At 52.2% G+C, this 25598-nt stretch overlaps 3 protein-coding genes across 9 annotated transcripts in view; 2 read left to right on the plus strand and 1 right to left on the minus strand.

Annotated features, from left to right (window-relative positions):
- The first annotated feature begins 538 nt into the window (after nucleotides 1-538).
- Nucleotides 539-5811, plus strand: LOC130533802 (zinc finger protein 518A). 2 transcript variants are annotated; one of them, XM_057047494.1, is made up of 3 exons: nucleotides 539-691; nucleotides 1621-3486; nucleotides 3868-5811. In XM_057047494.1, the coding sequence occupies exons 2-3, from the start codon at nucleotides 1635-1637 to the stop codon at nucleotides 4512-4514; spliced, it is 2499 nt and encodes an 832-aa protein (XP_056903474.1). In that variant the 5' UTR covers nucleotides 539-691; nucleotides 1621-1634; the 3' UTR covers nucleotides 4515-5811. The 2 variants fall into 2 exon arrangements, with proteins under 2 accessions (XP_056903474.1, XP_056903473.1); XM_057047493.1 differs by lacking the exon at nucleotides 539-691 and adding an exon at nucleotides 743-1408.
- On the minus strand, nucleotides 5653-15659 carry blnk (B cell linker). Of its 5 annotated transcripts, none has more exons than XM_057047495.1 (24): nucleotides 15467-15659; nucleotides 15256-15318; nucleotides 11251-11297; nucleotides 10120-10395; nucleotides 9857-9922; nucleotides 9605-9658; nucleotides 9425-9471; nucleotides 9314-9342; nucleotides 9135-9240; nucleotides 8948-9054; nucleotides 8798-8867; nucleotides 8681-8709; nucleotides 8506-8531; nucleotides 8378-8434; nucleotides 8285-8312; nucleotides 8149-8197; nucleotides 7950-8007; nucleotides 7832-7859; nucleotides 7625-7655; nucleotides 7470-7539; nucleotides 7240-7378; nucleotides 7084-7167; nucleotides 6852-7007; nucleotides 5653-6034 (listed from the first exon to the last, which is right to left on the minus strand). In XM_057047495.1, exons 1-24 carry the CDS (start codon nucleotides 15533-15535, stop codon nucleotides 5897-5899), a joined length of 1827 nt encoding a protein of 608 aa, XP_056903475.1. In that variant the 5' UTR covers nucleotides 15536-15659; the 3' UTR covers nucleotides 5653-5896. The 5 variants fall into 5 exon arrangements, with proteins under 5 accessions (XP_056903475.1, XP_056903478.1, XP_056903479.1 ...); XM_057047498.1 differs by having other exon boundaries at nucleotides 10120-10248; nucleotides 15467-15658; XM_057047499.1 differs by lacking the exon at nucleotides 10120-10395 and having other exon boundaries at nucleotides 15467-15658.
- A 2537-nt stretch (nucleotides 15660-18196) lies between these two features.
- The window catches only part of dntt (deoxynucleotidyltransferase, terminal), a 43759-nt gene continuing 36357 nt past the window's right edge, over nucleotides 18197-25598 (plus strand). For both annotated transcript variants that reach the window (XM_057048196.1, XM_057048195.1), the window contains exons 1-3: nucleotides 18197-18511; nucleotides 20267-20441; nucleotides 21893-21997. In XM_057048196.1, coding sequence (XP_056904176.1) covers nucleotides 18318-18511; nucleotides 20267-20441; nucleotides 21893-21997 — 474 coding nt within the window. In that variant the 5' untranslated portion in view covers nucleotides 18197-18317. The remainder of the gene's footprint in view (nucleotides 18512-20266; nucleotides 20442-21892; nucleotides 21998-25598) is intronic.

The following is a 25598-nucleotide window of genomic DNA, read 5'->3' on the forward strand; positions in this document are numbered from 1 at the left end:
CCACTTGTGCAGCATTTGTCCCAACAGGAGCAGCGTTTGCTGTCAACCGTTTGTCCTTATCAGCAAAGACCACTAGTCCCCCCCACCACCACCCCACCCCCCAGTGCCAAAACACCACCGTGAAGGGAATGTAGCTTTTTGGAAGCACCTCGAGCTCTCGTGGGTGTATTGACTCAAATCCCAAACCTACATTAGCGCTTTGAGGGTCAGTGGCTTTAAATATCACATTAATGCAATAAAAGGGAATTTTTGCAGGGCACAGCCCCCCCCCCAACCCCCGTTTGAGCCAGGCAGCAGCCAACATGCAATAATGGAGTCGCTTTTGAGGGGATTTGCCAGTAAAAATGACATTTCTAAGGATTTCTGCAGCCCCTGTACAGAAGTCGAGGATGTAGCCAGTCACCAGTTGATGCTGGGGTCAGGGGCCTCATTCAGACACCATTGTTATTATTCTTATTATAATTATTAATATTCTTATTAGCACTCAGGACTTGGACACATGCAGCCGTGACAGACCCTGCGGTCTCTCGGGTGTTTGCGTGGAGCAGCGGGCCCGGCCGGGCCGGGCCGGGTCGGGAGGAGGCTCTGTGTCGGAGGCTAAAGGCTAAAGCAGCTCAGGGGCTGTAATCCCCGTATGAAACCATCATGGCGGCCGCTCGCTGAGCTGTCAAGCTCCCCACAAAAGAACAAGGTAAAAACCGAGGCGCCCGCGCCTCCACCTCGGGCTCCGCGGCTCGCTGGCGGCGCCGCCCGGACCGCCCGGACCGACGCCGCCGCGCTGGGCTCGTTTAACGCGGCGCCGGAACTTCGACGCGGTTTTTCCCCCGCGCGACGTTAAGTTATTTTCGCCTTTGTGAGCTCCGGTCGCGTCGCGTCGATTCAAATCAGTCAACCCGTCTCCTTCGGACGCCGTCCCCGGACTTTGGTTCCGTTTCGGCGCTCGTGTGCAAACGCAGGAACGAGGCGACGCGTCGGTTCGTTTTTCCGCGAACTTTGCGCCTCCCGAGCGGCTCGTCGCGAAGGCGGATCATCACTTTGTTGTGGTCCAGTCAAACTGCACAATGGCGCAGCTTTAAGCCACTAACGCGCCGTTCGAACTGCTTTTTCCGCGCACTTCCCCGCGCATTTCTCAGATTCTAAACGGAACCTCAAACTTTCCGCACGCAGACGTGCTGAGTTCTAAAACTTGCGTGAGCAGGTGACCCCCGCAGTTGTGCACCAGGTGAATTATTGGAGCGTCAGAGCTCCCGCATGGCTGCGGGGCGCTGGTACCGACACAGAGGCGGCGCACGTTACGCAGCAACAGGTGGAGTTGTGGACTCACCTGGGACCGAGGGAGCAGAACATGAGAAGCATGGCTCACCACGGCTCTTGGATCCAACCCAACAAAAGGCCGTTTTTCTCCTGTGTTGGGTCACATATTATTATCATTTATTCCCCTTTTAACTTGTCTCTTGCACCATGTTTCTGTGTGTTGTTGTTGCAGCACTTTACAACCGTCTGATGTCGTAAATGCTCACATTAGCTTTGCCTTGAGTGGTTCTAGAAGCACTCTACATTTTAGCAGTGACCCCGGGAGCGTGTTTTTAACCCCCCCTTCCTGTTCTCCTGTCCTTTCAGAAACCTCTGGAACCATGAATCCAGTGGATGTCACCTCCACGGGGGGTCCCGAATGGCTCGTCAACAAGAAGAATAGAGGTTGGCACAGACGGTTCCGCCTCAGGAAAACCGCCGGTCAGCCCCCAACTATGCAAGGCGGAGATAAGCACGCACCAAAGAAGATAGCGGAGGAGTGGGAGAAGAGCACAGTGTGGCCTTCATCAAAGAAGCCCCCCCAGGCAGCGCAGCAGAGGACAAACGACAATGAAAATCCACTCAGGTTCACGTGCTCCCTGTGCAGGGACGGCGCGGAGTATGTTCCCAAAGACCTGGTGGGACACTTTGAGGAGAACCACGCAGGAATCCCACCGGTCTTCTCCTGTCACATGTGCACCTTCAGCGCGGGCGAGTTCTCCTACCTTCAGGTCCACCTGTTGAGCCACAAAGACACTTTTTCCAGCTGCGCCGTGTGCGAGGACAACGTCCAGCGCACCTGGTCCGAGTTCCGAGCGCACCTGGCGGCGCACCACTTCCAGGACGGCAAATACTCCTGCAAAATATGTCGGGAATTCTCCACAGGCGACGTCGGACTCTTTTTAGAACACGCCTATGCACATCATTTGACACTGGACGGGAGGAAGCAGGAGACGGACAAGTTCGTCCTCAAAGCAGCCGCTCGGACTTTGCGCTGTCAACACTGCAGCTACGAGGTCTCTCGCAAGTTGTTGATTAATAACGACATCCGAGCTGTCCACATTTGCTCCGGAGGGGATCCGGCGAGGGCGAAGGCGGGGGGAGTCCGTCCCGCCGCGGCGAAACCAAATAATTCCAGCCCAAAGATGAAGCTTCGGTTGACGCGGAGCGCGGTCCGGGAGATGTGCTGGCTGACCCAGGACTGCCTCTCGCTGCCAGGGAGAGAATTCCTGGACAAGTACTGCCATCTGTCCGACCCACACACCACGCTGGAGGAGACCCAAGAGTTCCTAATGAAGTCTGTCGCCGGGGAAACCGGTGACCCCGAGTGGACCGAGGCCCTGAAAAGCGTCTTGTCAAACGTCCCTCAAGAGATAAACCTCCACCCGATGTCGGACGGCGGCAAAGTGTCGAATTCTTCGGATCTTACGGTGCTGACGGTTGAGAACAAGATAACGGTCGCTCAGAACGGCGCCGCCTACTGCAAAAAGTTAAAAACGATGACCTCTGTGGGAAAGGAGGCCGGACCCGTTACGGACGAGGCCCCGGCTCCGAAGGGACGCCGGTCAGATTTGAACATTTCTCCGCCGGTCGGCGCCCAAACGCCGGAGAACCGAAAGAATCAAGAAGGTGGCGTTCAGATCTCCGGCCAGCTGAAGCTAGCTAACCAGCGCGAGGCGCCGGCACCCGGGCGCAAAACTGCGAAGAGCGCGAAAAAGAGACAAAGTGTGAGGCGAAAACGCAAAGTTCCAAGACGTAAAAGAGCAGAGAAGGAAGCGGCAGGGCGGCCTCTGAAGCTGGTGCTGAAGAAGAACCCGGTCAGGGAGAAGCAGTGGGTGACCCAGAGCTGCGAGGGGGCACCGGGCCGCTGTCCGGGACGGGACGGCCTTGAGACGGCGCCGGAGGAGACAGAGTCCTGCCGGCGGAACGGGACCCAGGCTTCCGACGCCGACCCTCTGGAGCCCCCTGGAGCCATCGCCGGGACCCAACAGACGGAGCCGCGGGCTTCCTCAACTACAGACGTTCCCGGTGGGAAGGATTCCCCGCAGGTCTTACAAGGGGATGCCGAGGCGGAGCTCGGCTCGGAGGACGGGCCGCTCCGGAGCCCAGGCGGTGGCTCGGACGCCTCGGTCCAGAGGAGCGCGGGGGCTGACGGAGGGCCGGCACCTTCAGGACCTGTCATTCCTCTGCAGGGTGAGACGCGTAATCATGGTGTTTTTCTTGGGGTTTCCAGCTTATCAGACCTTCCTGGAATCTGCGGTGTTGTTACAAAATAAAGAAAAGTGTTGAAGTCCAACACATGTGAGGCTCAAGGAAGCTGAAGCTTCTCTCGCTGGAAATCATCCGCAGCTTTAATCGGAGTGTCCCAACGGGGACTCGGCGCCGCCGTGTTAGCAAACTCACCAAAACAGTGGGATTTGGCCCTCGGCAACACGGCGCAGTCGTTGCTCCGCCCTTTACCTCCTTAAATAAGAGACAAATAGAATAAAACCCTGAAATAACAAACGCTGGAGGGACGGGATCAGTGGGTAGCTTGAACCTTTCTGTACACGAGTCTTTTTTTTCCTCCTGCAGGTCAAAGAAACTCGGGAGATTTGAGCCTCGCTGTCCCTTCAGGAAGGACCGAGGAGGGGACGAGGGACGGCGACGTGCCCGCAGACCCTGGGCCAGGTCTCGGCGGCAACAGTGATGTGCCAACAGCCATCCGGCCGGAGCCCGTGGCGGCGGCCAGGCCTCGGCGGCGGCCCACCCCGAAGAGCCTGGAAAGGACCCTGAAGTTAGTAGCCATAAGTCCGTATCAACGGGTGAGACGTCCAGCAGGGAACCAGCCGGTCGTGGTGCTAAATCATCCGGACGCCGACATCCCCGAGGTGGCCAGGATCATGGAGGTCATCAACAGGTACAAAGGCGCGGTACGGAAGGTGGTGCTGTCGAGGAGAACTTTGAGGGCTCTCTCTGCCGCCGGCGCCGAGGTCCCCAAGGACCCAACGGGGCTCCCAGCCGAACGTGACGGACACCAGAACAGCTGTGTCCAAGAGAGGTTCCTGCTGAGACTGAAACTGCGCCGCTTGAGCAGGAAAAAGTACAAAGTGGTGGGCGGAGCCTCCCCCAGCAGGGAGGCCGCCGCCGTCCGCTTTTGCTGCTGGTTTTGCGGGAGGGTCTTCAGGAGTCAGGAGACGTGGGTGCTGCACCGCCGGCGCCACCTGATGGAGTGGAAGTGACCAAAACTGTGAAAACTCTCGACGTCGCGCACACTGGACGGGAAAACCGAGGACTCGGCCATCCGAGAAGAACCCGGGATCAGCAGCTTCCTGGTTGAGTTTGAGTCTTAACTGTGATTGGTCGTGAGGAGTCACATGACTCTCAGGCGGGTTCATGTTCTCAGGGTACCTTCAAACCCGTCGTCTCTCCCCCAGCGAAGCACGACGACCCGACGCCCTTGAGGTTTGTCGTGACTGGTGTTAGAGGTGTAGTTTGCGTTGTTTTTATTTTGTACAAGCGACATTATTTAAGATAATTCAAGTACACTGTCACGTGGAGTCTTTTATAGAACACTGTAAAATGGATCTTGCCATTTGAACCAGTTTATGTACGGGTAGGCCGCAGCATGCTAGCTGTCATATTTATGTTTCTGGAATGGACTCGCGAGCCCACATTTACTCAGATATACCAAAACTGTATTTAAGAACGATAAGCTTCGCTCCTTCAGGCAACATTTATGTCCTCCTAGTTTTAGTTTTCAGATTCTTTTTCTTTCTTTTTTATGCATTTGGGGGGACGTGTATCTGTGAGTGTTTGACGTCCCCGAGACACGTCGAATTCATCAGAATGACTAATTAGACGCTAATGCAGACAATTATCTTTAATTGTGGATTCTGCAAACCTAAAATAATTTAATTGACCCCCCCCCCCCCCATGAGACGATAATCTTGTTTTTTAATTGCACTATTAAAGGAGGATAACCGTTTCCTTTGAACTCACCTCAGCAGGCCCAAGCTTTTGGACAATCTCGAGCAGCGTCCCGTGTCCTCCCGCGTCCTCAGAGCGTTGGCGGGGGATCGGCGGCTCGCGTGTGCGTGTAGGCGTGAGTGAGTGTGTGTGTGTGTGTGTGTGTTTGCTGAGGACTTTCAGACAGAACCTGTCCTGTAAACCGACCCATTTCTACCTACATTTCAGAGTAACTTTGTGTAAATAGACAGAAAAGATTTATTTTCCAGGTGTGGGTACTGTTAAGAATTTCACCAAGTGCCTCAGAATCGGAGTTGTGCAGCGTTCCGTGCACGAGTGTGAGCGCGTTCCGTGCTTGGCCGCAGGGTAAACCGGCCAGTGTGCTGCTCCCTGCTGTGACGACTGAAACCATTGTGGAGCCGAGAAGAGTTTTATTCAAGCAGCTTTGTGTTTTTGCTGACGTTGTTCTGCCTCCCTGCTTGTGTAAGCCACCGCTTCTCTGTCCCTCTGCATTATTTTCAATACACTCTTTACTAACGGAACATTAAAACTATAAAACCTCTGCTGAAACCGTGCTGGTTCTTCCACGTCCACGGGCTGGGAGCGGCGGGGGATAACGCCCTGTAGCCGTTAGCTTAGCTGGCTAACGGGTTCATCACTCGTCTGCGTTCCATCCGTGAGGCCTGACCGGGTAGCTGAGCCTGGTGGTGTCCTTGGTGTTGTTCTGGCCGTCGATCAGCACCAGCGGAGTCCTCTGGTGGTTCTCGATGATGTGAGGCAGGCTGTTGAAATACTGCAAAACAGGAAAACGCTGCACGTTAACGGCTAAAATGACCTGTCGCGGTTTTCCTTGAAGCACCTTTATCCAATCATAGAGTGACGTGTTCATGGTCTCATCCTAATTTGGATATTTCAGGAAGTTTCCTGGTGATTCAAAAAACTCCAGATAGATCAAATCCTTCCCATTTTTTCCTGATCATAAGAATGAAAAGAAAAAAATCCCAATATTGGAAACTGATTGTATTGGTATAGTGAATGCATGTAGTCCAAATATCATGGTCCTATAGTTAGTCTGGACGCTGATTTGGACTCGGGTTTTAAATAGTTCACGGCTAACGCAGCCGTTGTTCCCGTTTCAGAGTGATGCAGGAGACAATTCCAGAGGATTAGGATTTTAGATGATTACACAAGCTGCAAAGCCCACATCGCTGCGCTGCAGCCCCTTTCCGAAGAGACGCTGCCTCCGACGTGATTAAAATGGACGGCGAACCATTTAGAAAAAGGCTGAAAGCGGACAAAAAAACATATTGAATTTAAAGAACGCAGAAAGGCAGCGGCACGGATGCGGATATTGATGGATTTCACGCTCTTAAATTTCAGTTTAAAGCGCTGCGGAAAGGTGTTCCCCTCTCCGAGTGTGTGTGTGTGTGTGTGTGTGTGTGTGTGTGTGTGTGTGTGTGTGTGTGGTGTGTGTGTGTGTGTGTGTGTGTGTGTGTGTGTGTGTGAGCTGTGTCCTGCTGTGGCTCCTTTCAGTCCCGATGCAGGCCTGACCCGCCAAGTCTTTACAGTGTTTGGGAATAATTGGGAATAAGGCGCCGTTGTGCTCCCACCTCCTCCCCGCTCTTCTCTCTTCCCAGGGCGTACTGCTGCGTGGCGGCGATGAAGCGCACGGGGATGTTGTACACTCTGCCGTTGTAGAACACCACCAAGGTGTAGGGCTGCTGCGCGTCCTGGCCGGAGCTCTTCCGCACCATGAAGGCTCCGTCCTGGGGAAGAGAGGGCTGTGGCAGGAATGATGGGACGCTACCGGAGCCTTCCCCATCTGGACCGCTCTAAACTTACTTGATTGGAGCGCAGCAAGGCTTCGTCGGCGGTCTTGCGGTCACACGCGCCTGCGTACCAGTGTTTGTTCCGGATCTCCTGGTCCTGCAAGAGGAACGTCAGGAACGTTCAGCTCGGACACCGATACAACGCGTTGGGCCGCTAACGCAAAAGCACCTTATCGGGCTCCGTCCAGCCTGGGGCGCCCCTCCTCTCAACTGCTGGGCCAAACACGGCCGGGTTGAGGAGCAGAGCTGGAGCTGCAGTCGGAGCTGGAGCTTCGGCCTTACGGCCGGAGGCAAAGTGTGGCGGAATTCTGCGAAGGAGCCCACAAGCAGTAAGTCCGCAGCACAGAGCGGCCATTAAAGGCAATCCAAAGACGCGTATAAATAACGGGCGTTCCTCACTGCGGTCGCCTTGGCTCCGGCGTGAGAGCTTTCTGGGGCTCCGGCTGCACGGCAGCAGGAAGGAGTCTGTCTGTGGGAGTTTAAACACACGTGTTGTAATGAGCAGCTAGGCCGCTCTCTCTAATTAACCTTGAGACACAAAGATACAAACGTACTTTCAAATTCTCTGGAGTTCAAGTCCGGCCTCTGCAAAACAAAAGCATTTAAAAGGGCTTTTAGCATCAGTAGCTAAAATAGCAACGCTGAGGGTGGACTGTGTGTGTGTGTGTGTGTGTGTGTGTGTGTGTGTGTGTGGGGACAGCACGAGGACGTGGGGGGCGTCTCCTGAAGAGAGTCCACCACAGATCTGAGCTGACACTCACTGGCTTCAGAGCTGGTTTTGGGGACCTCCTGAAGGAAAAGGGAGAGCAGAAGCGGAGTTATTTCCTGCCTGAAGCTGAAGGAAAGTTTGGAACCTCTCAGGGTCGGGGGGCTGCTTACTCTCTGGGCAGAGGTTTGGGGGGGAGACGAAGAGCCTCTGCAGGTTGGTGGCTGCTCCCTGAGCACAACAGTGAAGCCTTAATGGCATCAATCAAAGCACTGCAGCCGTGTAGCGATTCAGGTAAATCATGCTTCCTTCATGCGCAGCCTCTTTACGTTCAACGTTGAGACGAGCAGAGATTAAATTTGCAGCTCTTACCGCCTGGATCACAGACTTCATACTCGTCGTCACTGGTTGGCTCCGCCTCCTGGAAAAACACCCCATTCCTCAGCATTACGAGGAGGTAGTCACACACACTTACAGGCTAGCTTCCTGCCCTCTGGCCATCACTTACGCAGGTGGGGGATCTTCTCATGTTCATCCTGGGGAGGCAGAAGGTGTCAGCGACAGTCAGAGGGCAACAGTCAACATTGGGGGGGGGTACTACCTGGGGCCGGACATCTGCGGCAGTGAATGGAACTGTGACTGGGGGACCGTGCACGGCCTGCAAAACAGGAGGAGAAGTGAGGAGACGAAAACGCTTCCGCCCGGATGTAGATGAAGGAAGCTGCTGACCTGCCTGGAAGAGAGAACAGTCGCTTCTACACACCCGGGACAGGAGGGGACAGGAGGGGACAAGAGGGGACAGGAGGGGACAAGAGGGGACAGGAGGGGACAAGAGGGGACAGGAGTGTTAACAAACAGCAACTTCCACTTTTACATGGACATTCTATTGTCCCACAGCGCCTACCTGGGTGTTGGGACTGCGATCCGAGAAGCCTGAAAGAGACCCAGAACCATAATTAGAGCTGAAAAAGTCCAGCCAAAAGGGGCTTTTGTTGGTTAAATTAGTGAGTCTGGCTCTCACTGCTGTCTGGACCCTCTGCCGGTTCCACGTAGTTGTCCTCGGTGTGAGTGTCGTCCGGGTCGATGTAGTCCTGAAAACAAGGTGATGTGAGGCACACGGGCGGTCTCACCCAGGCCTACAGTACAGCACCGGTGGGCGTGGTCACGTTACCTCATCGCTCTCCAGGTCGGGGACTCTGGCCCGCTGTGGCCTGGAAGCGTTCCTGGGCGGGAAGACGGGTTTCTTGGGCGGACGGTGCGGGAGGCTGTGGCGGTTGTCTGGAGCAGAAGGAGAAGAAGCGAGCGATGGCGGCGAAGGAGAAACCCCGAACCCACCACCAGAGAGGAGCTGTACCCACCCAGGTACTCCTCCCCGGAGAAGGAAGCAGAGTTGGCCGTGGCGAGCGGCGTGTGACTGGGAGGAGGCTCGTAGCTGTCGTCCTGCTCCTCGTACATGTGGCGAGGCTGCAAGGGAGAAACCCGCATCAGGACACTGACCCAACCTTTCCGGGCCTCAGACCGTTCGCTCCGGACTCACGTGATAGGGTTCAGGGAGATGCTCCTCATCTGTAAGCACACAAGTCGTTATACGGCTCAGGCTACTGGGTCCACCCTTCTAGGACCGGGAACCAGTACCCCAGACTCTTACCTCTGTAATCCCTCGCCGGAACCTTCGGAAGTGGTTTGCTCTTCAGTCTGTCACAAAGAGAGTTAATGACATCATCAGCCCTCTTTCAGGAGCGCCGCCTCATTCGACTCGCTTCAGACCCGCGTCTGCTACAAATCCGCCAGGCGAGATGTGTGTTTTTTCTGTGGTCTGTGGACTGACGTGCGCAAAGAGGAGTCAGCAACAGGTGTGCCACACCGAGGCGCCGCGAGAGCCCTCATTTCAGGAAAAGAAAGCGAGAGAAGGGCCATCTGTCGCAGTTATTTTCAGCTCGCCGCTCTCTCGTTCCAACGGTCGTGAAAGAGGAATTAATCTTTGCCATTTACATATGCACACACGCACACACACACACACACACACACACACACGGGTCACTAATATTTAGGAAAAGTCTTTCTGGCAGCTGCCACTGACCTTCTGAGCTTGTTCAACAAGCTGTCGTCACTTTTCTTTATGTCTTGGATCATCTTTTGAAGTTGCCTAGGAAACAGGAATTCGTCTGTACATTAAAGACAATCATGAGCAAAGCGAACACATGTTCCGCTCCTGTCACTAAACCCGAGCATTCCACGTTTTCTGGATCAGGATCTGTGGTTTCCAGCATTGGCTGCTGTCACAAAACCCCCTTTTTTTTTCTCGCCGTCAGACAAAATAAGCGGAATAAAACGGCCTCTTACCTAAACTTGGCCACGGTGGGGACAGTGACCGTGCTGAGCTTGTCCATGTCTGACAGCTCACCTGTCTCAGCGGGCGCGCGGCGTGTTTGCCAGCTTGTGTGCAGGGATGCAAATGAGCCGCGTGTTTGGCTGTGACACGGATGGGAGGGACACCCACAATTATCACTTCTCCTTTTCTTTATTCTGTCACGCTCCAAAACAGCTGCCAAGGCTCCGATGGCTCCCCAGGACGCCAGAATCGGCGTTTCGATGAATGATGTCAAGGCTAAAAACACTCTTTTAGGGGGAAATGGGACTAAGAAGCAGAAGATATTGACTTCCTCAATGTTCCATCCAATAAAAAGTCAACTAGTCTGGAGACCTTTGGTATCATGGAAAGTACCGCACTCAACTCCTCTTTGTGTTTATTGGGTGTAAATGAGTACTTCCTCTTAATCTGCCAGGATTCACTTCTGTGTGTGTGTGTGTGTGTGTGTGTGTGTGTGTGTGTAGCACAATCCACGTGGGACTACAAATGTGGTAGCACCTGCACGTGTGGCGTCCTTGTGCACTTTTCTCCCTCCGTGGTCTCCAGAGATGGAACCAACAGCTGGACCGTGAGGCCCGTTTAACAGGGCAGAGCGTCAATAATTGAAGGTTTATCTCTCTACCTCTACGACCGGTTTGAGCTGCCCCCCCCCCCATCCCCCGACAGGAAGTGCACGGTACGTGCACGCGTCCCTTTGATTCAACAGCGCCAATGACATAACTGAGATTTTACCTCTGAGGTGGGAGATTGGTGAGTATTAGTGATGGTCTGGATCTGCATATCCCGACAGTCAGTCAGTCAGTCAGTCAGTCAGTTGATTAGTTAGTTAGTTAGTCAGTCAGTCAGTTGATTAGTTAGTTAGTTAGTCAGTCAGTCAGTCAGTTGATTAGTTAGTTAGTCAGTTAGTTATTTACTTCGTCAGTCAGTTGGTTAGTTAGTGGACATATTGTGAGTGTGAGCAAAAGCGATGTAAGCACCACAAAAAGTCACACAACAGATCATTAGAAGTCATAGATGAGGAGGGCACGCGCTCACTCGCGCGCACGCACGTGCACGTACGGACGGCTGGGTGAAAAGAACGTAGAGATGAAAGTCTTACTTACGGCTGGTGGACGAGGCTAAACTTGCTTATTTCGCTGTCAGTCAGACTCTGTGAAACCATCAGAACAACGCACAGCGTTACCATGACGACGCACAGGAGCCGCTGCAGTTAAAGGCGCCGCCAACAGGGGGCAGTGCTGCAGCGGCGCTTCCACCGAGGACTCGGGTGGAACAGAAAATTAAACCCGGAACAAACAAAACAAACAAGAAGAGTATTTGTAACGTGGGTTTCCTGATTAATTAAAAAAAAGCAACAACCTTAAAACAGGTTTATTGCTCAAGGATGTGTGATTATAATCAAATAGTTATATTCTTTTGGTATTTAGAACTCAATCATAGCAAACACACACACACACACACACACACACACACACACACACACACACGCACACACCTCTGAAGGACACGGATGACCTTCACATGATGCGCGCGCTTCGAGCTGAATCCCCTCTGGACGCTGCGCAGCATCATGAATAACCAAACATTTAATTTAGGTTTATGCATCGTACGTTATTGCCGACTGTACTTAGTTACGAGGAAATCTGTAAATGAAAGGAAATGATTACCATAAAATATGCAGCAAATCCTGCTAAATTATGCAGTTCCCTCTTATTTCCCTCTTCATTTATAATTCATGGCTCCGGGCCGTTACGAGCTCTTTTCTCTTTTCTCTTTTATATTGTTGTATTTTAAAGAAGAGCCCCGACAACAGAGATCAGGGAAAGTTTGGACACCGCCAGGACAGTGAGACATTCATCAATGCTAGCCTAATAACGATGCGAAGCGAATTTAACGTGCGCAGTTTATCTTCACCTGCGGAGGGACGCACGTGCACGGCTACGCGCTTGTTTTTCAGAGCTGGTTTTGATATTCCAGGCAGGTCCTTGACAATAGACTTCAGACCACTTTAGTATGTAAATGTGGGAACAACCCAGGAATAAGTCAGGCTGTGATTTGAATCGTTTGGAATTACTTGATCTGAAAAGCTTCGTCTGCTTTGAAGGCTGAACCTTCACAGGAGCTCAGCAGACCTGGCCCGACCACGCGGAATCAAACATCAAATCTGGCATCCCTGCAAACACCAAACGCTGCTCAGTTGTTCAATTATTTAGAGGAGGATTAATGTCGGTTCAAAGGGAACATTCCCTTTTTTCGGAAAACCTCCAAACACTTTGACTAAACTTCCTTCTGAAGTCTTTTTGTTTTGCCTCAAATTTGCCAGAAACAGTTTGGGCCTGATGAAAAGTCAGAACCTTTGACCCTCGTGAACGTCCGCAGGGTCAGGAATATCCGTAAACCTGTGAGGAGAGTGAGGTGGAGGAGCAGCGTGTGACAGCCTCCTGCTCAGTTCTGCAGGAAAACAAAGGGCAGCCATCTTCTATTAGCGGGCACCGAGGTTAGAACCAGATTATAAATGGCATTAATACACATCTGCTGTCGCTTACGCAGATGGAAAGCTGCATAAAAGAGATGAACGTTATTGAGTTTAGCCGCAGTAACGCTGCAGCGTGGCCACAGAGGTTACCGGAGGTCAGGGAATTCACATTAAAGTGTTTCATGGCACGTTTAGGAGTGCAGCTCCAGCACCGCTCATGGTAGCACGCTAGAGACTGTTGAGCGCTTCTTCATCCTGACAGAACCCTTATGGAAGATGATGACCAATAATCTTTAATTAAATCCACAAATGTCTACCAGCTGGATTGATAGAAATACAGTATATTCTCCTTTAAACCCAGCTGGCATGAGACATAGTTTTATTACGAATAAAGTGCTTTTTTTTTGGAGAGCTTGTTGACAGACCAATGGCCAGCTCGCCCAAGCCCAAGCCCCCCAGGTAGTTAGGAGTAATCTCTGTGGCGGGGCGTCCAGGTGGATGGGATCGGCCCCGACTACCTCAAGTCTCTAGATGCTGTAGGAATGTCCTGGCATCATGTCAGCAGCAGCGCCGCTGGACCAGGGTGGTGGTACCGGGGGACCGGAGGGTGTGTTCCAACTCTAGGGGTATCACGCTCCTCAGCCTCCCTGGGAAGGTTTACGCCAGAGTACTGGAGAGGAGAATCCGGGAGTGGAACCCCAGATTCAGGAGGAACAAGGTGGTTTTCGTCCTGGACACTGGACCAACTCTATTCCCTCCGCAGGGTGCTTGAGGGTTCATGGGAGTTTGTCCAACCGGTCAACATGTGTTTTGTTGATCTGGACCGTGTCCCTGGGGGTATTCTGTGGGGGGTGCGGGGTCCAAGGCCCCCTGTTCATGGCCGTCTCCGTACCACCGGAGCAGGAGCTTGGTTCACTTTGCCGGTAGCAAGTCAGACCTGGTTCCTGTGCGTGTTGGACTCCTTTGTCACCGGCTCTGTTGATCATATTTATGGACAGAACTTCTAGGCATAGCCAGGGGCCGGAGGGAGTCCGGTTTGGGAACCACAGGATTTCATCCTTGCTTTTTGCAGATGATGTTGTGCTGTTGGCCTCCTCAGACCAGGACCTCCAGCATGTCCTGGGACGGGGACGGGGACGGGGGCGGGGGCGGGGACAGGGACGGGGGGGTGCTGCCAAGTGTGAAGCAGCTGGGATGAAAGGGTAGTTTGCCTTCTCCAGGTTGGTGGAGAGTTCCTGCCTCAGGTGGAGCATTTCAGGTATCTGGACACCTCTGCTGAGGCCACCGCGACCCGGTCCGGATAAGAGACGAGACGACAACAACAAGCACCAGTTTGTCAGGTTTCCAAGTACCTTTGAGGTAACTTATTGAGACAGTGATTAAGAGTCAACAGTTCTGCATTTGGGTGTTTAAAGAGACTTTCATGTCCACTTCTCATACACGCTGTATGCAAGCACCCCCCCCCCCCACACACACACACACACTCTGCTACTCTGCCTCCTGGGATGGTCATCTGGCTGGTTTAACCATCACAGATCTGATAGATCCCGTGCTGGTGCTGGATCCACTATCACCCCCCTCAAACCGGTGAAATCTGACTTGCAACGAGGTTAAAGGAGTTCGACCAGCCTGAGCCTCAACCTGTATCAGAGCAGCAGCCTGAACCGGAGCAGCAGCCCAGTAAATAGAGTAGATCAAGTAGATCAAAGGGCGGAACGCACAGCTGGAAACGCCAAAATAACAGCGTATCTGCGAGTGTCCGACAGAGCTGGACGCTGGTTGGTGTCAGCTGACCTAACTGGAGCCCCCAGGAGGTCAGCAGAACCCCTGAGCCAGCTCTGGCGGAAGGTCGAGGACCTGGGAAACCTGCCGTTTCTGCTCTAACCAGCTCCACCCCATAACGTTCTATCTGGATACTATTATAGTTACTGGTAATGGGCGTTAGTAGCTGTGGACGACCTGTTACCATAACAACCCAGGAGGAATCGGTGGGATTATGGTGACAATAGCAGGGAAGTTTGATACAACCCAAAACATGCAACTGTAGGATATTAAAGGTGATGTATAGGTCACTCCTGAGCTGTATTAAATTCCTCTAAGTACTAAATATTAGCTCTAACTCCCTGTTTCACTCCCCATAATCCTCTTAAAATAACTCCCCACGGCAGAAGCCAATTTTATGATACTCCCTTATTTAATAAGCAGGAAACTGCAGCAACTGGATCATGTCACGTCTCAGACACCCACCCACACACACACACACACACACACACACACACACTGTCCGCTCGCGCTCAGTTGCCTCAACTGAAGCACAAAAGAGACCTCCGAGCAGAAGTTGCAGCTGATTATTTGCTCACTTCCTCCTCGGTCAGCTACTGAGTCACACACACACACCCACACACACACACACACACACACCCATAAACTTGCACTTTTTATTTAATCTGAACCCATGATGATTATAAATCCCAATAAAGTTGACAACATCCTCTTTTTGAGTCCCACACTGTCAACAGAGGTTCCCCACCCAGTGTTTGGACATACATGTTGACATAAAACAGGATCTTTTCATGCTTCTAGTTCAGTGATAAATGAGAGGAATGAACCTGGAATAGCTGTTGCTACTCACCAAGAGTCTCTGCCCATTAATGTTCAGCCTGTGCACTGTGGCGGCACATTCTTGCATATTGTTCTGAGGGCGGTAAACACGAAAAATAAACCACCACTCTATTTTCTGAATACTCTGGTTTAGCGTTTCTCTTTAGGCTCTTTCCTTTTATGACAGGAAATAGCTGAATGCAAAATGACCAAATGTTTTTGATGGTTGTTTTTGGACTCACTGTGCACAGGAAGGCAGCCACCCGGGCCTGGTCCCACCTCTCACACTCCTCTCTGGACGGCAGGTTCATTATTAATCTCTGAGGAGCAGTCAGGGAAACTTCACCACGGCAGCCGGTCGACGTGCGGGGGAACGTGCAGACGGGGAGGCCACCTCATTAGGAGCAGCACACACCCCTCATCACCAGTAGATGATGTGGAAATCACTGGAAGACTTGGCTTGAGGCTGCAGCAAGGCCCAGAAAAGGGAAGCAGGGACTCTCTCTTAGGTAAATGAAGCTCTTGAGAAACACCAGTGTCATAATAGTGGTCAAGTTCCTGCTGCCAAGCTCAAACACACCATTTACAGCCCAGCAGAGTGTGTAGATCAGGTTTGTTTGAAGGTCTAATCTCATGGCAACTGAGAGGCTGTCACGTCTGAGACGACATGTAACGCAACAACTTTTTAAACTATTGGTTAAAAGCACCTGGATCAATAATAAACCAGTTAACGCACAGCTACAACGTCTCAGACTCTCAGATTATTGGTCAGCTACTGTGGTAGAGGAACTGTCGTTATTACGCGCTCAAATGAGCTGAAATTAGCTTCAACACCTCCAAACGATCACAAAAACAGCAGCACCAATGTAGCTACAAAAACACACCATTAAAGTCCTTAAAGTCTCTTTGCAGGATAAAAAAGAACACAGATGCGATTTAAATGAATCGTAGGCGCTCCCCAGTTGTGCTATTTAAGTGTGTAAATGAAGCGTGTGTCCAGTCGCCGTTTGTCTCTGCAGAACCGTGAAGGAGCGCCGGCGTCCCCCCATAAATCTGAATGATTGGACGGAGTAAACAGCAGGACGACATCGGGGCAGGACGCCCCGTGACTCCGTTTAACCCTCGGAACTCGCTGCTAATTAGCTCTGCTTAATACATTTTGGCTGGCTGACAGAGGTGAGATGTGCTAATTAAGAAACGAAGACAAGCTTGAATCATGAGTGGGTTCAAAACACCAGCGAATCTTCCACATTTGGTCAAATGAGTGAACGCGTTCATCAGACTAATGAATAATCTTTAAACCTTGTTTTCTAAGTGTGTCTAAAATATAATCAGGCAGTAAACGACGAAAAGGGTTAGTCGATACAGTAAACGAGCCCTGTTCATGTGAGTGGCTCTTTAATGCGGCAGAATTAGCAGTTTTTACAGTTTTCATCGTTCAAACGGCCTTTTTACTCTGGGATATCGTGACCTCACGTTCCTTTAAATATTCATTTTTATGAGTTTCCACACATGAAGCTGCAATTATGCTGCTACTCTGCCTATACTATACTATAAATATGGGTCATAACATGTGCATATGTTATTATACGTGTTATAACACGCGTTTAAGCTACCTGAGGGTAAATGGACTGGTTATAGTGGGACAGAGAGGATAGATGGACTGGTTATAGTGGGACAGAGAGGGTACATGGACTGGTTATAGTGGGACAGAGAGGGTACATGGACTGGTTATAGTGGGACAGAGAGGGTAAATGGACTGGTTATAGTGGGACAGAGAGGGTACATGGACTGGTTATAGTGGGACAGAGAGGGTGATGGACTGGTTATAGTGGGACAGAGAGGATAAATGAACTGGTTATAGTGGGACAGAGAGGGTACATGGACTGGTTATAGTGGGACAGGGAGGGTAGATGGACTGGTTATAGTGGGACAGAGAGGATAAATGGACTGGTTATAGTGGGACAGAGAGGGTAAATGGACTGGTTATAGTGGGACAGAGAGGGTAAATGGACTGGTATAGTGGGACAGAGAGGGTACATGGACTGGTTATAGTGGGACAGAGAGGGTACATGGACTGGTTATACTGGGACAGAGAGGGTAAATGGACTGGTTATAGTGGGACAGAGAGGGTAAATGGACTGGTTATAGTGGGACAGAGAGGGTAAAAGGACTGGTTATACTGGGACAGAGAGGGTAAAAGGACTGGTTATACTGGGAGAGAGAGGGTAAATGGACTGGTTATAGTGGGACAGAGAGGGTAAAAGGACTGGTTATACTGGGACAGAGAGAGAGGGTAAAAGGACTGGTTATAGTGGGAGAGAGAGGGTAAATGGACTGGTTATAGTGGGACAGAGAGGATAAAAGGACTGGTTATAGTGGGACAGAGAGGATAAAAGGACTGGTTATAGTGGGAGAGAGAGGGTAATGGATCAGTGCAGCTGTTCAGATCATTTTCCTCCTCTGGTTCAACACAACAATAGTCTGGGCATTAGTCAATGTTTGTGACCTTGTACTGTACCTGTGTGTGTGTGTGTGTGTGTGTGTGTGTGTGTGTGTGTGTGTGTGTGTGTGTGAACCTAGGGAACCCCAGGGTAAACTGGACTGATTGGTTAGCCAATTAAAGCTCTCAGCAGATGGTTTTGTCCTGGTCTGGACACAATGAGACAGTGAGGGTGGAGCCCAAGTGGACATGGTAGGACACCTCTGGGGGCGCTGTTGAGCAGCTTCTCAGCACTGAAGGCCTCTACCAGCACCTCCTCCAGGCTTGGAAGCTGCTTTCTGTGTCAACTCCTGCTGACTTCCTGCCAGCATCTGTCTAACTGGTAGAGAACAACACCACACCGAGCGCGTGTTTTGCCTCTTTTTGGATCAGTCGAGCAGCCAGGTGGTTTTTGGTAAACACCAAATCCTCAGCACCTGCTGCCAGAGCCTTTTCCTGCAAGCTGGCTCCAAATAACACTGGTGCAACTGACACACCATCACACAGAGAAGGTGCCAGGGTGAAATAAACAGTAGCTGCGTGTTTTTCCTGGGCGGAGGCTCCTATAAATGGTCCAGACCCAGCGAAGAAGCTCCTGACAATCCTTCGACATGTTCCACGCTGCTGCTCTGCCCCGCATGAGGAAACGGCCCAGGCCAGAGGAGGTCGCCCGTCCAGGCCGAGAGGACGTGAAGTTCAGAGACGTCAGGCTGTACCTGGTGGAGATGAAGATGGGACGCAGCCGGAGGAGCTTCCTGACCCAGCTGGCCCGCTCAAAGGGTTTTATGGTGGAAGAGGTTCTCAGGTTGGAACGAGCTTTTGCTTCAACTCTACACTACGAGAACAAGCGAAACGCTCCTTTATCGCTGAAATACGATGTCACAGGAATTGGTGTTGTCACTCTTCAGAGGGGTTATTGAGGTGCTGAGTTATTGTGGCTCCAGGGGGCCCCAAAAACAGAGGCCCCTCGACAGAGCAGGTCCAGAACGAGAAACATCTGGAATGTTTTGACCTTCAGGCAGGTTCAGTTTGAGGGTTCAGGTCCAGGTCAGAACCTGGAGAGCGCATCGTGTCTAGGTGAGTCCTTACAAAGATAGAAGTACAAACAGTTTTCTGTGTGTGTGTGTGTGTGTGTGTGGTGTGTGTGTGTGTGTGTGTGTGTGTGTGTGTGTGTGTGGGCTGTGTGCCAGCCTGGCCATGGCAGCATTCCCAGAGACACAGCTTGAGCGTTCCTACGGTTACACTTGACTTGATACAATTGTTTAAACCGACGACAGGAAGTGGTGCGCGCCGGCGTCAAACTGACAGCAAACCTGCAAGATGGCACAGGTGATATCAGCTGCGTCTGCTTCCACTTTCATCCCCCGTCTCTTCGTTCCGTGTCCACACACACGTAGACGGCGTTCGTACCAAGTCCAAGTTGGACATTTGAGGGCGTCCCTGAGGACTCGGCTGCGTCTCCTTTCTTGGTTTAACCAGTGTTGACAGAAACAAAACAGTCCTCCCCTTCCAGGGAAACGTGGACATGTGGGACAACCTTGAGGGTTCCTCGCACGTCTACCTGCGGCGTTTTTACCTTCATACCCGTTGGGGTGTGATGACGCCTTCAGGGCAGCAGAACTTTGCGGGACGGTCAGAACCGTCAGACCGTCCGACTGCCTTTAGTCTCCCCCGACTGAGGACAAAACGATGGTTCCCAGTCAGCAGAAGAAGCACGTCTGAGTGTAAAAACCTGGAGAACTTGATATTGGTGCGGGGACGGGGGGCACGAGGGCAGGTCTCCATATCAAAGCACCTCCGATAAGACTCAAACACCAGGGGACAGATCACATCTTGGTAAACAGGAGGGACTGTTTTCTTTTCCCTTTGATCTTCACTCTTGCTCCAACACGGGAGCTCCGCCCCTTCTGGTTCTGCAAGGACGGAGACAGACGCTCTTTGTGGCTGGACCAGAACGTTCTCGGCGGATAGGGGATTAGTTTCGCCGGTGATTTGGCCAATTAGGCCTCAGCCCGAGCTCTGGTGGGATAAGGCAGAAGGAATCTGCTCACCAATTTCCACGTGTGGAAGGAGGAGCATCGCGAGGGTGATTACGAACGGCTGAGCGCTCTGATTGGCTCTGGTGGTTGGGCTCCACAGCTGGAGCCCAGGGTGGTGGTGGTGGGGGTGGGGGGCTGGCCAGGCTCCTAATTAGTCAGGCCAGGAAGCTGCTTCTCAGACTTTTTCATGGTTTCTGCATCAACTTTTGGGTGTTTAAATCAAACAGCTATGTAGGAGCACTGGTACTTTAGAGATCAGGATCAGGATCAGGATCAGGATCAGGATCAGGATCAGGATCAGGAGCCTGAGAAGGTCCTAAGAGGTGCTAATGGTTTCTGTGAGATGTGCTCCAACCTCTGGAGGCCCTGAAGGGTCAGCTGCCAACGTCTTGGTGCCAGAGAGCCCCTTCCAGCCCCCTTCAGGGGCGCGGTGACGGGTCCACGGCTCCACCCACCGCCGAAGGACGGAATTTTTGTCAAATGTCGAGAAAATGCCGACTTTCTGCCCTCTTTCCCCGCAGCAACAGGGTCACTCACGTGGTGTCCGAGAGCAGCCAGGCTCCGGTGCTGTGGGCGTGGCTGAAGGAGCGGGCCCCCCAGGACCTGCCCAACATGCACGTGGTCAACATCACCTGGTTCACTGACAGCATGCGGGAGAGCAGGCCGGTCGCCGTGGAGACCCAGCACCTCATCCAGGTTGGTGCATTTTTAGTGGTGGGACATGAGCCAGGTGGTCCAAGGTGTCAGATCTTAGCAGCCCTGATCAGAGGCTCCTGGAAGACTTGGATTCATCTCCAGGAGATTTGGATTCATGGAGCATCTCCATCTTTACCCTCAGTCTCAATCCTGGTGTCGGGGGGTGGGGGGGGGGGGGGCTGCAGGTCAGCAGGCAGCAGTAAAACCTGCAGAAGCTGGAAGGTGTAAAAGAATCCAGGCAGCTGGACGTCAGTGCTGCTTTATAAAGCTGTAATTTCCTCTTTCTGCCCTGCGGAGGCCAGCACTGACACCTTCTGCAGTAACCCCCCCGCCCCCCCCATCACGACGGCACGCTGACTTTATGGAGCTGCCTCCTCGTGCACGCAGCGGCCCATCTCGCTCCCTTGTTTCCTGCTCGCTCTGAGGTGTGAACGAGGGAGCCTGCAGCGGCGTTCACGTGTCTGCTGCTTCCACTCCGCTGTTTTTATGAGCCATAAATCCATTTAAGGAGCTTCCTCAGCGGGACAAATGACTCCCCAGGAAGGCTCCTCCCCCCCCACCCCCACCCCCGGTCGACAAAAGGAAATGCAGGTATTAACCCCACTGGAACGTAATATTTGTGTTTCTAAGCTAACGATCTGAGCAGCCGTGATCATGTGACCTTGTCTAAGCCGTGCCTTAGGGGGACCCTTGGCGAGGAGAGCCTGTGCTCGCCTCTGCTGGGGGCCAGAACGCTCTAATCTGCTGGTTCTATCTTGGTCCTCCCTTTTATAATCCCAGCAGGTGGTTTGATCTCAGGCCACCAGCCTCAGGAAGGGGTTCACGGCCCTCCGATCAGAGAGATCCCACAGTTATAGGCTCACATAATGACCCCTCCCAGATGGGGGACAGACATACGTCCCAGTGGAGCCACTATCTCATCCCTGGTCAACCTGTTGTGGGAAGACGCTGGCGAAGGTTGCGCGTGGGGGGCGTTCAGGAGGGGAACCTGCCTCGCATGAACATTTGATGAGGCTCTCTCTCTGTTTCCACCCTGCCCGTATTCTCTCAGGCAGTGTTTAGCTTTGTTTTGGCTAATTGTCTGCGGGAATGTTAATATTCCATCGGTAATCCTTTTGACAGGTGCGATATAAACGGCCAAACTGTGTTTTTACAGAATGAAAAGGCAATTTACAGGAAGCAAATTGGATGATGGCAAGCAGATTCGTAATGCTACGGGTTAGGTAGCATAATGGATTTGGATGCCATCAGACTGTGAGATGAGTGTTATTAGCCTGTTGCCCTGGAGACGTGCAGTCATAAAAATGAGCTCCAAGGCAAATGGCTACATTTTTATGTAATTCAATTTGAACCCCTGAGCTAGCCAGATGCAGCCGTGCACACATTTACACGATACAAATAAAAAGGGAAATGAAGTAAATACGTGACATTCGTCGTGTTTGTGTACGCAGGACACGCTGCCCGCCATCCCAGAGGGGGGGGCACCGGCTGCCGAAGTTTCCCAATACGCCTGCCAAAGACGGACCACGACGGACAACTACAACGTGGTTTTCACCGTAAGAAGCAGCTAATTTACATCTTCCCAAGCACTGGTGGGAAAATGAAGGGAAATGATGATGCGTTCATGCCCACAAAGACAGATGGATATTTACTGATAACACACACACACACACACACACACACACACACGATGAACAATTCATCAACAATCTCTAACATTTGTATTAACAGCACAATCAGCGTTGCCCCCTCTGCTGGTTCCACACAGAAACAGGAAGTCAAGCGCAGCCATCACGCCGCTGCCCTCTAGCGGAGAAAAAGATGAACAGCACGTAAAACGTTTTGAGTAGATTTTAATATTTTTAATATTAATATTTTTTGCAAGCAATTGTAAAACGTCAGTAGCTATATTGAGGGTGTGTTATCAGGCGTCCTTTAATGTCTTCTACCAAAATCTAAACGCACTATCTGGTCAACTCCTCTGCGTGTCTCTTTCATTTCCGGCTGCGGCTCCGTGTCCGTTGTTGCCCGGGCGATAATAACGAATGCAGCCTGTCCTTGCCTCGTTTAGTTCAATGGTCATACACACCCTCCCCTCACACCTGTTATCTCTCTAATAAAGGTTCAGGCTTTATTAACCCCAACCAGGTCCCCATCTGCCCGTGTTGTGGTGCAGCTGCAGGCAGACGGGGGTAGTAGCACTTCCCAGTCCCCCCCCCACCCTCTATTTGCCATCCGTTATCCTTGCAACTAATTCAACCACAGCTTGAAATAGATTTTATAGTTAATGTCCACAGGGTGAAGCGGCGTGAACAGGTGTGACATGCTCCCCCCCCCACCCCCAAAGTTCTGGTCCGTCCCAGCAGCTGAGCTCCTGAACTCTCTGGAGACAAAGTTTGGTTGGGGCAGGTAAAAAGACATTTTCAGCCGGAGAGGCATCTGTTTAATAGCCTCTCCGTGACATTAACCATACATAATTGATGCACACACACACACACACACACACACACACACACAACACACACACACACACCACACCACACACACACACACACACATCGTGCCCGTGAGTGTCCACGTTGGAAGGTGGAGTTGCTCATTAGCTCGCTGCTCCTGTTTCACTGCATGAACTCCATGATCCTCTAACCCACTCAGTTTAACTGTTGCCATGATTAACTGACAGTTTCCTGCATAAAGTCTCCTCAGTAGCAGATTTCCTGAGAACAGACGCGTCCAGACGTGTGTGTCTGTGGTTACTCAACTCTGGATTAAACTGACAACTTTATTTCTTCTTTACAAAACCAGCGGAGCTTCAATTAGCATCATTTTGCAGGGTTAGCATCAGGTTCTGTCTTAACGTCTTCCTTCCCTGATAAGAGCCGGCCTAGACATGACAGGGAATGCGTCTCAGCCCCCCCTCCAGGAGGATGCTTGGAACGGCAGCAGGAAATAGGTGGAACAGCAGAAGGCGGAGCAGCACGAGCTGCAAACAGCAAGCGCAGTAGCAGCATGAGGCGCTCAGCGGGGGGATGTAATACCTGCCCTGATGGTCATGTGACGTCGGCACGGACGCTCACCTATAACAGCACCGTGGTCGTTGGTGTTGTAACACGTGGTTCACCTGTGTGCCAGGCTGTTGCAGCGTGGGAGGGGCTGTTTCATGAACGTCTGATGGCAGCGTCGCTCGTCAGGAACAGGCTAATTTAGCAGGTGGTGCACATACAGGGGTTCCTGCTTGGACTGACCCATTTAGGCAGGACAGAGGGGGTGATTGCAGGGAGGAGGGGGGGCAGCAGGGGGCCGGGGGGTGTCAGGATCAGGAGGGCAGGACGAGCAACGCATCGATTTGTTCGCCCCCCTCCCTCGTCATCGCTCACCATCTTCCTCCTCACACCCCCCCCACCTTCCTTTAAGATTATAGCTGCCCCCCCCCCCCCCCCCCGCTGCTGCCCCCCCCACCGCTGCTGCCCCCCCCACCGCTGAACTGAGGCCTCTCAAGCTTGCCGACTCATTTTGTAATGGGGAAACAAACACACACACACTGTCTCTTTAGATGTCCCATATTTTGGACCCGACTCTTGGAATCCTCCGAGAGGCGTTTGTGTGTCTGCTGATTGATGCGGCTGCCGTAGTGTCTCCGTAACACAGGTGTGTGACAGTAACGGGTCAGCACAACACAGGTGTGTGACAGTAACGGCTCAGCTCAACACAGGTGTGTGACAGTAACGGGTCAGCACAACACAGGTGTGTGAGGCAGTGGAGCAAAGCCAGGAGGAGGATGGAAGAACTGAACCTGGGATAAATCAACTTGATTGGTTCAGAGGCCTGGTTCAGAGGCCTGGTTCAGAGGCCTGGTTCAGAGGCCTGGTTCAGGGGCCTGGTTCAGGGGCCTGGTTCAGAGGCCTGGTTCAGAGGTCTGGTTGGTTAAGCAGGTAGCTTAAAGAGCACGGACCAAACTTCGTTCTGCCACCTTCTGCGATAACCAGTGTTTACACAGATAAACCCCCCCAGAAGGAAACAGCGGAGCGCTTCAGGGCCGCCGTGAGTAGCAGCAGCGACTGTGGAGGACTTGATTACGCAGGAGCCGGCCTGCTAGGACCACGTGCGCCCACTCGTGCCACGTGCACCACCAGGGCGAGGGGTGTCTTAGCTGCCTTGTGTAGCATCAACCATGTCTTAGCCTGTAAAACCCCCAAAGTCCCACTATCAAGTCTTTAATTCAGGCAATTTCTCAGCTCTTTGAACTGGAATTGTATTTTCTTTGGATTCAAAGAGTCATTAATGGAGAACACAGACTCTAATCTGATGGTTGAGCAGCATCTGGACACCCCCCCCCCCCCCCACACACACACACACACTTCTCCCCCCAGTAGCTCAGCACTTTTGGCGTCGGCCAAGCAGAAATAAGAGTTCCTTTTATTCCAACTGGATTATGCTGATCTCCAGTGGCTGGAGGGGGAAGTGGTGATCTTGCTCCCCGTTATCGGCGCCATGGGTCAACCGATGCCGGGGGAGTCCTGGAGCGACCTGCGGTCCTGGTCGGGTTTTAGATGTGTGTTGTTGTGGGCCTGCGATGGGCTTGCTGGTCTGTTCTCCAGACCTCCCTCCTTCTTCTCCGGTCTTCTCCATCAGGTCTGGAAAATCCTCAGCAAATCAAATCAAATCAATCTTTATTTATATAGCGTCTTAACAGGAAGAAACCTTGAACAGGACCAGGCTCATGTAGGGGGACCCTCCTGCTACGATCAAGCAAAAGAACTCACAAAGTTGACCTGAGAACCTTAACGAGTTTGAAGACGGATGGATGGAAGGAAAGGACAGGAAGTCCCCAAGTGTTGAACGTACGAGAGAACCCGGAGACCAAAGCTGGAGTTGTTCTTCCCGCCCGGACTCGTTTTGTGCTGAATAGTTCAGTCTTGGCCCGTCTCCTCCTGGGAGTCGGCGCTGCAGAAATGACAAACTACAGCTTCCTGCGGCTCTAATTCCTCAGTCTGGTCGCCCAGACGGAAACGTCCTGACGGAGACACATGAGGAGCGGAAGCTGTGATCTCATTTCCTGCATGAGTCCCTCCATCTTCCGTGTGAAGGATGGCGTTGCTACTGGCTCCTGCTCTCATGAACCCAGCTGGAGTCCAGAGACGCTTCACCTCTGGTTCC

Source organism: Takifugu flavidus, chromosome 11, assembly GCF_003711565.1.
Source record: "Takifugu flavidus isolate HTHZ2018 chromosome 11, ASM371156v2, whole genome shotgun sequence".
NCBI lineage: Eukaryota > Metazoa > Chordata > Actinopteri > Tetraodontiformes > Tetraodontidae > Takifugu > Takifugu flavidus.